This window comes from Toxotes jaculatrix, chromosome 2 (genome assembly GCF_017976425.1).
Source record: "Toxotes jaculatrix isolate fToxJac2 chromosome 2, fToxJac2.pri, whole genome shotgun sequence".
NCBI lineage: Eukaryota > Metazoa > Chordata > Actinopteri > Toxotidae > Toxotes > Toxotes jaculatrix.
The window spans coordinates 19,098,695-19,115,764 of record NC_054395.1 but is presented as its reverse complement, the minus strand read 5'-3'; the positions used below and the strand labels follow the sequence as shown (position 1 = coordinate 19,115,764).

Below are 17,070 nucleotides of genomic sequence, written 5' to 3'. Positions count from 1 at the left end.
ATAGAAAACAACTTGACATGTCAGTTTGCTACAATTCATCTGTGCAAGTTAACAACCAAACTTATCTCTGGCACATCATAAAATAGGTTATCCCTAAGAATGACTGTTCAGTACTTTGGTCCACAGCAACGTATCTGAGCAACTTCATTTAGATTGAATTATGCACTCTACACAGTGAATCAAAAACTAATGACCAGATTTCTGTGAAATTTCCTGGACATTCACAACATCAGGGACATTAAACAAAACATTCCACAATACTGCAATGCATAGACAACCACAAAACTACTGACCACCTGAACACATCATATATTAGAGATGTCAAGGTGGAATATGTGACACAGAAATTTCAAAGCAGAAGTATTGCGGCAAGATGTTTTGTTGCCTTGCTTTACAATTCAAAAAGTCATTTTCAGAGGGGTGTTTTGAATTTGAACTGTGATTCTCATTCTGCCACAGTATTTAAACACAGAGGTGTAAACTGAGTTTAAAAGTGATCTGTTTTTCTAACACAAGCATCACTAAAGAAGATGACAGTAATGAGGGCATTAAAACCTCTAACAAAGGAAACAAAAAGATTGTGGTCTTTGACTTAATCCAAATACAAATTCAGCACCAAGGATCTGACCAGCAGATGTCAGGACTCTCTCTGTATCAACTAGTGAGCCATTTTCAACAGAATTGCATCATAGAAATTCAGTGCTTCATAAAGCTTTGTTTCATTAATCACTACCATATATTACAGGCAGCAATTACTCATTGCCATTGACAATCAAGAGCAGAAGTAGTTAGTTACACTACTTGTGTTCAGACAAATATTTTATAGTTCCAGGGTATCTTTAAAGATAAAAGCCACTGTGCTACAGCAGGTCAGTTCAAAACTCATTTCTCGAGATATGGTTTGCGTAAGATGCTGCATATATGGTCTGCATGATAGACTAACATACGGAGTGCTTACATCCAAGGCTGATAAACTGCCCTAAGGCCCCAAACCACCAGAGGCCCAAATGCTCTAAATTTCTTCCATATAATTTTCTATCGACATAATTTGATTAAAAGAAAATCTGTTAGAAATTTGCCCCACTAAAGCACAACATCAAATATGACCAATCCACCAACATCCATCTTGTGACCTCTTTAGGTCAATTTATTCAAGTTATTCACAGCCATGAACCTCAAGCAAGGTAGTACTGTTCCATCACAGAAGAACCATAAAGCTGCAACCAGTGATTACAGTATCAGTATCAATATGCTAAAGAACTATTTTCTTTAATAATCATTTGATTGTTCAGAAAAATGCCCAACATTACTTCCTGAAGCCAAAGTTAATATACTGAAATTGCTCTGTTTTGTCTGATCAAAAGTCAAAAAAATTAAAGATGCTGAGTTTACAATCACAGAGGGTACATTTACTGGAACCAGCTTCTCACAAAGTGAGTTCACTTTGTGAGAAGCTGGTTCCAGTAAATGTTTTGCTCAAAAAGTGACAATAAAAGAACAACAAAAGTTGTTGCCAATTAATTAATTAACTTATCATTTCAGCTGTAGAGTACTGGTTGGTTTCTGGGTGTGTGGGGGAAAAAATGAAACTACCATGTAGAGGAAATTCAACAGCTAATTTTTGCCCCAGCCCAGCCCTCCCTCGGAGGTTAATCCGGCCATGCTTTATTTCACCAATGGAGCTACATGGGGCTAACATGAACAAGCACAGCAGTCCTCTTCTCACACAATGCCGCAGCGGGTTTCACCGACTGAACAAAGCTCAGGTGCTTCAGTGGCGAGCTAGCCAGCTAAAAAGACACAACATTTAAACAGGATAACTTTGGAGTTACCTGTAGACGTATTCCTCATCTTTGGGCGGAAGCCAACCGCTTCCCCAGACTTCCGGCCAAACTGACAGCCGAACGCCGAGAGAGGAAACTGATCAAACCTCAGTGCAAGTCCAAACAGACTGCCTCCCCCATAAATGTCAAACTAACAGAGCCAACTGCAATTTTATCTGTAATATTTATTCGGATTTTTTTCCAATTGTAATTATTTACATCTACCACTCTACCTTTTATTGAAAAAAGTTATCACATTATCGATGATTCAACAGCCTGACACCGATTACATGCATCACGGTGCAGTGCTCGTTGCTAAGACCACTTGTTGCCACTAGATGTCCCTGTAGATCACAAACATGTCTTATCAGTGTCTGCAGCAAGCAGACATTGAAAACACATTTGAAGAAAGGGTCATATTTTTTTATGTCTGTTTGGTGCAGAGGTTGTATTTACTTCTTTTGACTTCAAAGATTAACCAAAATTTCCCAGGGTGGACAAACTTTTGCAAAGTTTTAATGGGTTGTGAATGTCACATTATCATTATTAATTTTATCAAGTTCCACTCCTGTTTGTTAAGTTGAAAAAGATCCATGTCAGCAGCTGTGAACAATATTTGTCTTGTATGCCGTGTCATATAAGCCAGGCATATCTCAGAATAAAAATAGTGACAAAGCTTGGACTAGAGCACATGTGGTATGATATTGTATTTGAGTGAGGTGTGTTGGTCTAAACTCTTTTGAAATCTGATGTGAAAATAAAAATGTGTCTTGTTGAAACTCTGCAGGGTCTTGGATACAGATGTATCTTATCACCAGCAGAAGGGAGATGACATTGGGGCACAGGTTTGAGATTATAATATGATTTCCTATGAAGTATGTATGAAGGTGTCTGATTAGACAGCCAGGTAAACTGTCCCAGTCAGGAGCACTGACATTTTAGGGCAGAGAGAGGTGAGAAGAGAGAGCAGATGGCACTCAGGAGGGGAGACAGAGCTGGCAGAAGACCTAGACACTGGGTTGGAAAGCTGGGTTAAACAACATGATCAAAATCTTGGGAAACACATTATGCAATTAAATTAATTACCAAAAGGGAAACCTAGTAGAATATGTGGTCAGTATGCCTGTGTATCCAGCATAACACTAACATATTAACATATACACAGCACACCTTTTCCTCTGAATATCATTTATTGTTCAATCTACATCAGTTGGTCCTTGGACAAACCGCCTCCACTCATTTCATAGTTTGTAGGATACATTTATGACCAAAGAACACATTTCACACTGCTACAGATTGACAGAACTGCCATATCGAATGTTAAGATATCTATTTACTGTCATGCTGAGTGTTTTTATCAGTAGTAATGACTTACTGATGCTGTTACTGCTGCTAGTGTGGCTTCTGGCATAATAATGGCATCTATAAGTCCCAGTGGGTGGACGGCATTCCATAGTATCGTCCTTCTATGGTAGGAATTTGTACTGTAATTTACAGTTAGATGAAACTGGACCTTACATTGTCTGGCCCAGCTTAAAACAAATAGACAGACAGTGTAATATGTTAATACTTTGTAGAAAAAATCATATGCATTGATACTTTCACCAGTCCTCATAGCACAATGTCTTACTTGTACCTATGTTTATTAGTTGTGCAATATTTGAAGATAGTAAACAGCTATGATCGTATAGAGATCTTAATGTATCTACAGCTTTGTTTATCCTTTTGGTTATGAGGATTAGCATAGTCATCCTGTACCTAATAGTATTTCATGATTACATTGTATATAAAAAAAGACCTCCGCAGAGTGACATTTCTGTACATGTATGTGTTTTCTTTTTTTGTTTTGTACATAGCTGTAATGGTTAGCTTTCATTTTCACATTGTCTCACTCCGTTTCTCACCATATTTTATGGCAACTCCTTTGTAGCTTCACTTTGGCAGTCAAATCCAGTGGTGTGGATGGAGGATCCATGACCTCCCTTGTCCAAATGCTTGACTCTTAGAGAGTCAGTCATCCCAAGACCCGCGTTCCTGCCATGCCCTCAGATGGGCCATCTTGTGCAGCATAGTTCCTTGTATAGTCTTTGATAGTTTGTTGTTAGTGCTTTCGCAACTAACCAATGTTGTGCTAGTTTATAGAACCCCTCTTCGTCTGGCTGGTCTGTAAAAGGCCGTTTCACAGTTAAGTCCCAAGCAGCAGTCTTGTTCAGGGGTGAGGTGAGAGACGCCAGAGGCTCTGAAGGGCCAGTAGTGCTGGTCAGTTCACTCCAGCCAGATGCTAGACCAGTGATTCCCGATATTTCCCTTTGTTTACACTCAAAAGCTTTACAAGCTCCTTCTACTTTGTGCCATGTTGGGTTATTTTAAATGGCAACTCATGCAAGACTCCCTGTAATCCTTATTACTAGGAAACACTGATCTAGCCCATAGACCAGGCTTTTATGGCATGCAGCTAATACGGCTATTTCAGCTATAAAACTGGATGTTTGAAGTATATATTTCTTGCAGCAGTATTGGACAAACTACACTGTAATGAAAGCTGGAAGGACAATGTGTGTGATGAAAGTTCGTAATATGACACTTGTGAGCCATGTAATACATACATTTAATCAGGAGCATCTGATGTTAGCTGTATTAGCTACAGTTGCTAGCCTGCTGTGGTTTTAATGGCTGGCTGGGGTAAAGGCCTGTATACGTTGTTGCCCTTCAGGGCCCTGGGGATGCTCTTGACCTCTGACATTAGGATCAGGAACCATCTCTCAGAGAGAGGCTTGAACATCCAAAGGCCTTATAATAAGATGCAGGTCAATGAGGAAAGAAGAAAAAGTATCCAACCACGGTCTGCATTTACTTAAAGTAGTTAAGACTTACAAGGTTTTCATATGAACAGGCAAAGTTGTCATTTTGTTGAACAAATATTCAGTGGAGGATACTTTTTCACTCTTGTATTCACTTGCTCTCCCCTCAGCCTTGCTTCTCAGCTTTCTCTCTCCCTCTCTTCCCCTTTTGTCCTCCAGCTCTTCTTTTTCCTTCACAGGCTGTTCTTGTCCGGCAACTCGGCCTCTGGACTACGGGGAAAGTAGACAGTAGCTTTGTGTTCCTCATAGCGGTCAATGTGCTTAAGGTGTACCACCATGTGCAGGGCATAGGCTAAGACAAGGAGCAGGATCAAAGATGTCACCAAGCCCATCAGGATGGCTGGCGTCAGGAAAGTGGCACAGTCACTGGCTGACGCAAACTTGTCTGACTGCACATTGAAGGCCTGTATCTGCAAGAGCACAGAGAAGGCGGAAAGATCAGATTAGGCTGAACTAAAGAGGACAACTGGCTCTTACTGGGCTTACCAGGCATAGAAACACTGGGCAGATGGACAGGTTGAGACGGCCTAGCAGATGGCTAAACAGACAGTGCACAGACAGATTGACAGAACGCCAAATAGACAGTAAACAGGCTAACTGACTAACTGACAGCCAAATAGGTGGAACACAAAAGGAAATGGCTGGAAAGCAAACAAACACATGCACACACACACACATAAGAAATGGCAGAAAGACCATGATATAACAGTGATAGTGCAGACATTACTAGAACAGTTACACAACAGAGGCTGGGCCCCTTGTGGTAAAGTGTACCTGGAAATCAGTGAAAGTGATGTGCCAGTTAGCGGATGTGTCAGTGTGGGAGCTGGGCACTAGCAGGGTGTCATATTTGTGCAGGCTGCTGACGTGCTGGCAATGATAGGATGAAGTGGCAGGAGCGTAGACCTCGCTGGCGTTGAATGTAGCCTCCTGGGTCCAGTTGTAGTGGATGTGAACGCTGTCTAGTGTAAACCAGTTTTGACCAGCTGCCTCATAAAAAGTGTTGGACATCTGAAGCCTGACATAAGAGACAATGCAGTTAGTTACACACATGGCCCACACGTGTGCACAAGATATATACTGTATATTTTAATACAAAATAGAACAGTCAATGTGATAAAGAAAATGTTTTAGGCAGATATACATTTTTAAGATGTTGGTCAGTGAAAATATTTGAAGTAAGCATGTGCATTTTACCTGATTACTAGACCTCGCAAATCCTCGACATCACCAAACCTTAATGACAGCCTGTTGCAAAAGAAAACCACAAATATTAAAAATATCTGTTTTGAAACAGCAACTCAGAGAAATTCGCAGCTGACCACAGTAAACATTAAACAATTACTTTCTTCTAGATATAGCACTGAACACATTTCCTTTGATCATCTTATTTTTGTTTCCATGTCTAATAATAAAAAGGTAGCAAACCTATGCTGATGCCGTGGCTGTATGTGTAGAGAACTGAGCTTTGTTATATTTGTCTAGCACACAGCATGTGCCCTTCCAAATTCTTTGAACGTAAGTACTACTTCGGACTCTATCTGTCCACATTTTGGTTTGACTTACGTAGCTTTCTCCTTGGTGCAGATGGATCCTTTAGTGTCCACAGGTGAGCTGGGGTTAAAGACCCTCTCGGTCAGATCAATAAAGGTATGGTTTCTGTAGCGGATTGCCAGGCGCTTTGCCTTGAACAGAATGCAGGTCTTCCCATTGTAAGACACACTCAGAGGGCCGTAAGGCCCCATCAGAGACTGGAGAAGCTTCCTCTTACTGTGAGACATCCCTGGATGATGCCAGTTAAAAGGCTGCAAACATATGAGGCAAGGAATTAATTGCGGGTGAAAAAACAAACAAACAAAAAAAAAACTGCAGTAAACTGGCAACCAAAGTGTGGGCAGCAGCACTTTTTCATTCTTTGCCCTCTTGAGGGCGATCAGATTTATATTCAGACACATACACGTAAGTTGTGCCCCATTTCAGGGACTGAATACTTAGAAGGTGGCCCAAAAAAGGTGTGAGCCCTGAAGGATTTGATCATCCTGCTGCTCATTTTTAAATTAGAGTATCTAGCATCACAAAGACTAAAACAATGCGTCTGTGCCATGGTATTTGGCTGTTGAATAAAACATTTCTAAGTTTATCGCCAGTAAGCTGACCTCAAACGGCCAAAACAAAACCAATCATAAACTGAATCAAGAGGCAAACTGATAAATTAGTAGGAATTGAGCGTAGAAATGCAGAGTTTAGAGAATCCAGCCACTGAACAGAGACCATACATTAAACTTATACAGTATGTAGCCATTTCAGTCAAATCATTATTCTTATACAACATGCATCAGTGCGTCAGCCCATTTATTCTCCACAAATGATCCAGGCTTGCTTTGGTGCACAGTCTACTATACCTCCCTTTTATGCATGCTGTGATGTTTCATTTCACTTCAAAGGGCAAGTTAAAAAAAAAAAGAAAGCTTTTTTAAGCTTACCATTCTGATAATAAAATGTCAGTCATGTGTAAAGTTCAGTGTTCCAACCACCTCTGAATCTCAAACTAGGAAGGAGCAGTGTTGTCTTCTCTGTAGAAGACAGGAGCTTTCTGAATTTGCATATAATAGTGTGTTGGCTGTTGGACTGCATTTCTGCACTGTGCAGACAGAAACTGCCCCCTCTAGCTTTTTAATCTCTTCACTCAGAGGCCAGATCTCATTGGAGGGCATTTGGGCTAATCCAGCACTATTTTACAAGATATGTAAAGTAGCAGTCGCATTGGCTATGGAATTATTACCATTGGTTTGCTTAAAGTATTCATATGCAAGAAATGCAAGTTATGGTACCAGCACCTACAATTTCCAAAACATTTAAAAGCTAGAATACTAGTTTAGGAGAAGGTTACTGCAGGGAATCAGTTACTCCATGTAACCCTGCCTGGATACAGTATGTGGTTTCACTGAATTTTTAGTCAGGGGGTCCTATGTGTGTGGGTGGCAAGGATGTTCTACCTATGGTGAATGTGAATACAATATGTGAAAACAATATTCCTACATCCAAGGTCAAGCAGTGTGGCTTAGTGAGTATTCTCTGTTTTGTTCGCTGGCATCCCTGTGTGTGTGTGTGTGTGTGGGAAAAATAGACAGAGTGTGTGTACCTGCAGTATTCTCCTGAGTGGGTTTTCATCTTCAGGCGTCAAAATAACCTCTTCACTTTCTAAGCCGTACCCACCATCTTGACCTGAAAACACATACACACATTACTGCGCCATGAAAGATTATATCAGTATACATATTAAGCTGATTGCGATGCTGCATTGCAGACTGCAACATAATCATAAAAGTTCAGCCGATTTCACACACTACAGACACACAAACATAAGCACAAAGAGATTCTGTGTACACCTCGGTGCTCAAGCTCCTATCTATTTCCAGTTGTTTTGCGTCATCACAGTGACTCATCAGCAGTTTATTTCACAGCTACGGTAGTATTGTTCAGTGTTTACAAATACTGTTCATCTCATTCCAGAAACACATGATTTGCCGTCATATAATTTTAAGGAATGTCTCCATCATTTTTTTTTCTGCCTTTTAGTCAAATGGCCTAAATATAGACACGCATATGAATTTCCACTGAGGTGTATGGATCTGTCTCTTCAAAATCTTTTTTGTATTACAGTGTAGCCAAGATGTCTCCAGCATTTGGAATGAAATGCATTTGTCAGGACTATCTATCCAACACATCAGCATCAAAATTACCATGGCAGGTTTGATTGAATCAGGCCTTGTGTCACACTAGATTTGTTACTCACTTGATGTGACTCTTGTTGCTTGTTTGGGATTCTCTTTGCTGTGGAAAAGACAGAAGATACAATGAGGTCTTGTGATCACAAGATGCAGGGAAGTGTTTAAGCTTTTTCTTTTCTTTCTTTTTTTTTTTTGATAATGTTCCATAATGTGTACAGGATGCTTGTTTAGCATTTTTCCTTGAACAGGAAAGTTCATTGCAGCAAACACCACAGGGACACGAAAAACAGCTTTGCAGAATAGTTTTTATAGTTGTTTTTTTTTAAAAGCCCTTAGAACATTATATGTAGTAAAATGGACTTTATAAACTTATAAAATGAGAGTTTCTAATCCATGTTGGTATACAAAGCCACAAATGATTATGCCCCCTTTCATACAAATTTTATACAACATTTTACTGTACTTGTGTGCTTCTAAATGAGTGTAGCATAGTGTTTTTATTAGCACATACTAAGCTGTATGCTTTTGAAGTTAAGTACCACTCAATAAATGTACACTCAGCTAAAACCAATGCAGTCAGCTACAACAGTCCAAAAAAAAATCCCTCCTCCCTTCATGAAGGTTATAGTGTTCTGTTTTTTGTTGAAACAGTTTAGAGATGTGTTGATGCAACTGTATGATGCAGTAGTTAGTGCTGCTGTTGACCTCTATTGCATTATATAAAGAGGGGTTTATATTTTATTATTTGGCCTCCTCTTATTCATACGGATGGAAAAAATTTATAGAAATACGTGCCCGCATCTCGCACTATAATTCAACAGCACCACAAACTGCAGCAAAATGATCATAAAGGTGAATAAACACCTCTCAACAGAAACTGAACATTTTGACTTTCATGAAGGGAGGATTTATTACAGGACTGTTGTATTAGACTGCTAGGTGTACCTAATTAACTGGCAACTGAGCCTTTAAACACTAGCTACTAAACTACCACATATAAACACATTGTAAGAATTTGTTTTAATAAATATGTGTAGAAGTGACCATAATAATGAAAGCATGCCTCACAAAATGCTTACAAGATATTTTGATTTATAGACTTAATTACACATTTTGAAACATACTAACATAAGAGACTGCACAGAGCACAGCTACACATTATTCTTTACCCACAGAATTTTGTAAGTAGTTCACAAAGTCAATAGGTCTGCTTGGTGTCCTTGTTGTGGGAACTCAGTCTCTGTGTGGTGTATTGCTTTTACTAAACGGCAGATCTTTGATGTGGGACTGACCTATATAGTGCACAAGGGACGGAGGACAAACCATTCCTTTTCCTTCACGTGTCTGCCCTAGCTCCTCGGCTCTCAGTGTAACTAAACCCCGCATAGCCTTGGACTTCTTGAAGCTAATCCTGATCCTTTTAACTGTCTAATCAAACAGGTAATGCGGCAGCAATGGGCTTACTGAGCGGCGCTGACATGGCCAGTTTTGCTTGTTGTGATGGTCCACCCATTGCTCTGACTGCGTGATTTGTCCTGGCCTGTCCTTAGCGATCATCTGGGCAGACTCATTAATCTCCACACAATAGCCAGTTATAATGGGCTTGTAAAAGGTAAACCCTAAGATCTGTGGGAGTGGACATGACAAATAAGTGTGTCACGTTACCAGTTCTCACTTCAGTTCAGTTTATCTCTCAGCTTTGGACATAGATACTTCAAACCAACTTTATGAACTGCAGCACAACAAAAGCAATGTCTGTAAAGAACTTCATGTGTCATTGATATTATCTTTATTATCTTTACTTGAATAGTAATGATGTGATCGTCTAGGAAATGCCTTTTTGGAACATACACAAGATAGACTGAAGATGACCTGAATATTTATACTAAATTTAAACACACTAAAACCAGTCAATAGTTGCAACTACTGTTGTCAAGGAGTGTTAAAAAAAGGTGAGCAGACTAGCAAATGAAAAGCAATTAACAGGTTCCGTTTCTAATTGCACTGGAAGTTGCAGTTTTAGGGTACATTGCCAGACATACAATATCAATGCCAGCAGCCTGAAGCAATTATCTACCCGTCTGGTGCAGTTTGCACCTGGGCAATATTGTATAGTTTACTGCCAGATGGATTAGGATTAGTGGTAAGCACAGGTCAGGTCCACTGGAGCCCAAATATGGAGAGACGTAGTCCCTGAACAAGATAAAGAGATTAAGGCATGATGTCAGAGCTTGCGGCTTTCTGGACAGTTCAAGCGCTAATTAATAGATTTGAACTGACTCTGAAATTGTGACTCCGTGTGCACCCATCCAGTGGGTCTGAACTTTGACCATGGTCATTATATTGTAATTGAGTGAAGTTCCACTGACCAAATATACTAGTTTAAGGTTATTTAGGTACATTTCTGTAGTCTGTATTTCCTTGTGAAATATAACAGATTTTAAACATCTACTCCCTTTATTTTATTAGGCTTGTTTCTTGGACATTATGATTGGCTAAATTACAAACTCCCTGAGATGTGTGCATTTGTTTTGTTAGGGTTAGGTACCTATAAAACTACTTATATGTAATCTCAACTTGTACTATTCTATGAGTAACAATATGCCAGTTTATGTGTATGGTAAATCCAAATATTTACATTAGCCCAGGTGAATGCTGGGTAATCATGTTTGTATATGAAAGAGCTGCCAAATGCTCTCTGCCTTTGGCAGCTGGCAGTTGTGACTGAAACCTCAGAAGCATGGTAGATACTTGGACTCTGCTTATTTATCACCTTCACCGATATGTGAAACCTTAAGTCTTAGAACAACATCAAAGTTAAAAATCACTCTTATATCTGATTTACATATTTATGAGTTCATGTAAACAGTGCACAGCTAGTTGGTGATTAACAACTGTTTGTGTCGTTGTAAACAAACTGCGTATGCCCCCCCTCCCTTTCCCCTTTGCCCATCCCAAACACAAGTGATAAAGCACTCCTTCCTCTGCACCTACCCAGGCCTCAGCTGGCTGAAAGGGGCCAGAGGAGTCTGTGCGAGCGTGAGTGTGTGAGTGCTAACTAAAGCCTGGCCGTTTGTTCCTGTGCCAGTTTCGCGAGGTCAGCAACCCAGGACTGCTGCGGCCCCATCATTGGCTCAGCCTGTCACACGGTGCCTGGGTGCTGAACACGGCTCTTTATATAATCAAAGCCACGCCAGAGCCACTCCTTGGCTCACCTCTGCATATCCTTAAATATGTGTGCACCCCAGTGTACATACACACACCTAAACACAACACATGTCCAAATTACCAGTACAAGATTAAACGGAATACATAATGCTGTTTGTTATGATTACAGTCATTTTTCGATAAGTAAATGTAAATATCAACAACAATGAAAACTGGCTATGCTACTGATTGCATCTTGATAAATACATTGTCTCTGTATTTTTTTTCGCTAGACATCCTTATTCATAGCTGATTGTCATCCCTCCTCTGTGCCTCTGCTGTGTGCTGCTGAGCAGAGAGAAGGTGTGGTGCCTGCTCCCCAAACTTGTAAACAAGTCCCGTTTGCCACTGAGGCGCTGCACTCACTCTCTGTCCACCAGGATCACTCCATCAAAGCCTCTGTATGTGTAGTTCCTGTGTGGTTCACTTAGCTCACTGCAAACCGCAGTTTTCATTAAAAAATATTTCAAGAACACAAAAGGTTAAGCTTTATCAAATAAATGTGAACCTTTAGCTGTTACATTTTGGTTTTTTACTCTAGAACCACTGTCTTTGTGTATATCAATAGTGTATCAGACTATAGTGATGTGTTCTTGCACTCATATTTCCTTGTATTATGCCTACATGAAATTTCAAACCCTGCTATGATAGTATTTCATAATGTACAGGCTGAACAAATTTTGCAATACGATGTGAGACAGTATTATTTTGGGGGGCATATGTAAAATGTATATTTTAATTTCATTCATTAAAAAGTACTTCATGGTTTTGTAAATGACTGTGTCCCAGGAAAACATGCCTTAATCCCACACTGTGCAGGTGCTGGCCTATTAATAGATTTATTAGTGGAGATTAAGTTTTAGGAGTTTACTAAGATGCCGCTCAGAGCCCTGCTGCCATTTCAGTGAAGCTTTGATTACAGCTTCAAATTTGACCTTAGGTCAAGTGCTAGAGTTGTCTAAATCCTCCTACGCTTCTGAGATCAAATGCATCAGTGCTGGAGTGTACAGCCCAGCGGAATGACTGCATTCAAACAGGGAATGCAACACATATTTTAATAAGTATTCATTTTTTACTTGGTCTTTTCTCACTCTGCCTGGTTTCTGACTCTGTCTATCTGTAAAATAAAACTTTGTGCATATTTTTTTTAGTAAGTTAAATAAAATGTGAATGTTGCTGAAAATTGGCTAGGGGTCTTCTAAACCTTTAATCTTTCTTTGAAGGGGGGGGGGGGGGTCACTGAACAACCTTCCACTGGAATTCCAATACTTTGACCTTTAATCTGTGTCTATATTTGGGTAAGTTTGGCAGTCTTTAAAGGTTTTAGAGATAAATTTAAGCACATGTTGGCTACACTCTGACGGATAAACCTTTAACGCTGCAGACAAAATACTCCATAAAACATAAACGTGCCACTATGTTGCACAGCTGATCGACAAACGGGATGCTTGAGAATGAGCTACACTTAATATGGAAAGATGAACGATTCTTGTGTTACAGTGCTGACCCCATTTAGTCTTTGTAAATGTGTCAGTGACCATTTTTCATTGGCTAGGGGAATGATATAATGCCATTTGAGTGTCCTCGAAGAAATTGGGTCATACCCAATTGACTTAATAATATAAATTTCTTTGAAAAATGTACTAAGCCAAGTTTACTTACTTACTTACTTACTACTTAACACTGTTTCTCACTGGTAGTTTTATGAAACAAAGTTTTTTATTGTAATTAAAATCTATACCATCTACACTTTTTTTTCTGGAAGTTCATGCCACTCTTTACAACACTTGTGAGCAGCTTTGTACAACATCCATTTTATTTGTCTGCTTTCTTCAGAGTCTTGCAATAAAAAAGCTTACAAAGGCAAGTTTTTTTTTTACTAGAACAACTGTAAACTACAGCTGCAAAATCTCATCTTGCAGTAGTTTTCCTTTCATGCTTTATCTTTGCCTGTGGTGCCGAGTGAAGAGGTCATTTCCAAAATTACAACTTAGTCTTTTGACCCCTAATCTGCACATTTGGATCACATTCATTTTCAGCAGATGTATTATGCTTGGATTGTTTTACAAATATTGGTTTGGTACCACAGAGATTATTACAGTTATATAAAAATGTGTAAACATGGCAAATTTGTCAAATTATTGATGATGTTTTAAACTGAAGTTAATTTGTTTTAAACAGGCAAAATTCTATTTGAGAGACCCAACTATTTCTAAAAATTTACTTCTAGCGTAATTTCCTAGGATGATGATGAATAGGGTTGTTAGGCCAAAAAAATAGTACCATGCAGTAGGTTCTTTCTGGCTAGTATTTTTAATCATGTTGTAAAGTTCTAAGCTTTTCATAGCAGCGTACATGCCTCATTATCTTCCTGCATCCCTAAGTCTTTCAGCAGTAGAGGCTTCTAACTCTCTGTACCTTTCCCTCTGCATTTCCAACCAATGTTATGCACCATACAAGGCCGATGAAATGAAAGCCATGAAAGGCTGCTCTTATATAACAGTATCTTGGAGTGTGTCAGAGCTGAGAACAGCGCTGTGACTGGGGACCGGAACTGTTACGTTGCAGAGTTACGCACAAAGTTTGATCCAGGGAATAGGCTCAAAACCCCAAGAGAAATTAATGCAGCCATTCTCCATCGGAGTGACTGCGGCGAAAAGTTAAGATAGGGCTCTGTCAGGGTTTCACCAACATTAGATTGAGCTGGAATGAGAGCAATCCCATGAGACTTAGTATACTGAATTCTAAATCCAAGTTATTTGTCGAACATATGAACATGTGTGCAGATAAGATTGTTTGTTGCAATAAACGAAGGCATGACAGTCATAATCTTTTATTCTCTAAAGATTCAAGTGTATTATTGTTCTGAAAATGTAACAATAGGACAAATTGTCTGAACGGTGGTTGAAGAGCATTGTGTCAGAAACCGCAGCACATCATGGCTTTGAAGCATTTGCTATAGAGGATTGTGAGAGCCATCGTGCATGGCATAGATTCAAGAGCCTTACGTGGCTTTGGCACAATATTATAGGTCTCTGCCTTGATGTCTCTGTAAACAGTCAGTAACTGGTGCTAGCAAAGGCCCTGGCTACCGGCTCAGTCCCCGTCCCTGTGACACTGTTGTGAGTGCCCCCAGGTTTGAGCCCTGAATATTTTATCCAGATTTGACCTGCAGGACTGCATGTGCATTATGCAGACATGGCCGGCTTGAATTCCCCTCTCCACTCTCTCTCTCCCCCTCTCTCTTCCTCTCTCTCTCTCTCTCTCAATGACTGCATCAGTAAACAGACCCCAACAGACCATCCCTGATGCATCCTTTCCTCTCCTCCCTGTCCCATCCTTGTTTACCTTCCCTCCGTGCTGCTCCCCCTCTTCTCTCCTCTCTCCTTTCCCCTCTCTCTCTCTCTCTCTGCTCCTCTCCTGCAGGCCCACTGCCCCAGCCTTATTTAGCTCCTACCAGACCAACACTACTGTACAGAGACAACAGCCCCATCCGTGATCGATGAGCAGCGTCTGATGCAGTCCCCAAGACTGAGACAAACAAAAGCCTCTCAGCTCAGCTCCCTCTGCTACACCAATACTGCCTGCATTCATGATTTGTGATACACCCAAGGTGGGATGGGAAGAAGGGAAGGGAGGTGAAGAAGAGAAAAGAAAGACCCTTAGAGAATACATCAGCATCCCTGCATGCATCTCCCTATACCCCCCCTCTTCCCCCCCTCCTCCTTTCCCCTACATCCCTCCTCTGTCCTCAGCTATAGAGAGGATTGATTTACCTTCTGTCCAGGATTTCAGGCACTTCTTCATAGATGAGTCCCGGCTGCAACTCGTCCTCAGAGAGGGAGAGCCCAGGCCGGCTGAGAGCGCACAGCAAGGCGAGGGAGCAGAGGAGGAATGCGTGTGCAGCCATTGAGACAATGAGAGGAGACTGCTGCTGGTTGAGCTCCGCTTCATAATCTGCTCTCCTAGCAGAGGCTGACTCCCAGCTCCTCTGACTGGCAGTCAGTGTGGCCAATCAGCAGCAAGCAAAGCCGATCAGTGTGCGTCACAGCCCCCCCCCACTGCACCTTCCCTCTTCTCCTCCTCTCCCTCCCACCCTACTCCCTTCTCTGTCATCCTCCCTCTGCCTCTCTCACTCTGCTCACCCTCCCACATCCACTCCTGTGCTCTCTATCTTCTCTTCCTCTCTTTCATGCACACATAGCTGCAGGCAAGCCCTAAGTATAGACAGCAGCTCATTCTTTTGCTTAACACATCTCATCATACCTATGCTACCCTCTAGTACACATGTAGACACGCATACTCACGCATGTATCTACACACATGTTGGCACACACGTCTGAGCACACAAACGCACTCTGTCACAGGAGCAGGCTCGCAGACACACTCACACACCTCTGTGGAAAATAACCTGGGAATGTCAAGGTCAGATTGTGTAGGAGGATAGGAGGATGTTGACATGACTTTAGGCGGCCACAGAGGAAAAAAAAAAACCTGAGCCATGACTGCATGACCTAGATCCTCAGTGCACTGCCACAATAGCAGAATTAATTCAGTTGATCTATGTGTTGTTGTGAGCACTGAGAGGCCCTGCAGCTGAGGAAATTGTCCACTGAGGCTGCAAATATGGATGACAGGAGCAGCTGAGCTGCCGTGGGATGAGACGGGAACGAGGGTCCAGCCCTGACGACCCTGACTCTGATCCTGTTTTCTCCTCATTATTCAGCCCCCCATGCGTGAGACGCCCTCAGGATCTTGATACCATCCTCTCATATATTTTATTTCCACATCCGGTAATGTGATGATTTTCAGAGCACAACATTAAGAATGGTTATATAACTAAATGTTGTGACCTACTATCATGGTTGATTTTCACATTGATGCGTGGCAGTGATTCATACTGACTGCAGAATTTCAGACTCTTCCTGTTGTTTTTCTGACCCTAAAATTTCCTCTATACCAGTTTTAATCTAAAATAGTTGAGCCTCCATCATTATATTATGTTTTACCTTTCCACTGAACACTGGACAGACATTTAAGTGGTGAAAAAATGACACTGGATTTCATCTGTATATATTGTACATAGCAATTACCTGATTGTTTGAAGGATTATTTGAATTAACTAAATGAACGCACAACGATTTAACACCAGTAAGGTTTCTTCTTTCTTTTCTCTCATCTCTCGCACTGTGTGCCTATTTTTGTGCAACTAATATGGCTCACTTATGTGTGCATCCTTGTGCAATGGTTTATAGGACTATATATATCACTCTGTGTGCATGTGCTTCACTCGTGTGTGTGTGTGTATCTGTGCTAAGAGGGCTAAAGTATTGCTGAGCATATAAGAGGTCAGCTGTGTCTCCTAGGCCATACAGTAACAGGAGGTGACTAAAGGCTGTCTCAGCCCTCTGTGTCTGCCTGCCACGGTCACTTCGGCAGGCTAGTGTG

The 17,070-nt window shown here is 40.9% G+C and overlaps 1 protein-coding gene across 1 annotated transcript; it reads right to left on the bottom strand.

Annotated features, from left to right (window-relative positions):
- Window positions 1-4,857: 4,857 nt before the first annotated feature.
- Window positions 4,858-15,532, bottom strand: atp6ap1lb (ATPase H+ transporting accessory protein 1 like b). Its single transcript, XM_041052522.1, has 7 exons — window positions 15,399-15,532; window positions 8,481-8,518; window positions 7,827-7,909; window positions 6,251-6,489; window positions 5,882-5,932; window positions 5,459-5,702; window positions 4,858-5,094 (listed from the first exon to the last, which is right to left on the bottom strand). Exons 1-7 carry the CDS (start codon window positions 15,530-15,532, stop codon window positions 4,858-4,860), a joined length of 1,026 nt encoding a protein of 341 aa, XP_040908456.1.
- Between the last annotated feature and the right edge of the window lie 1,538 nt (window positions 15,533-17,070).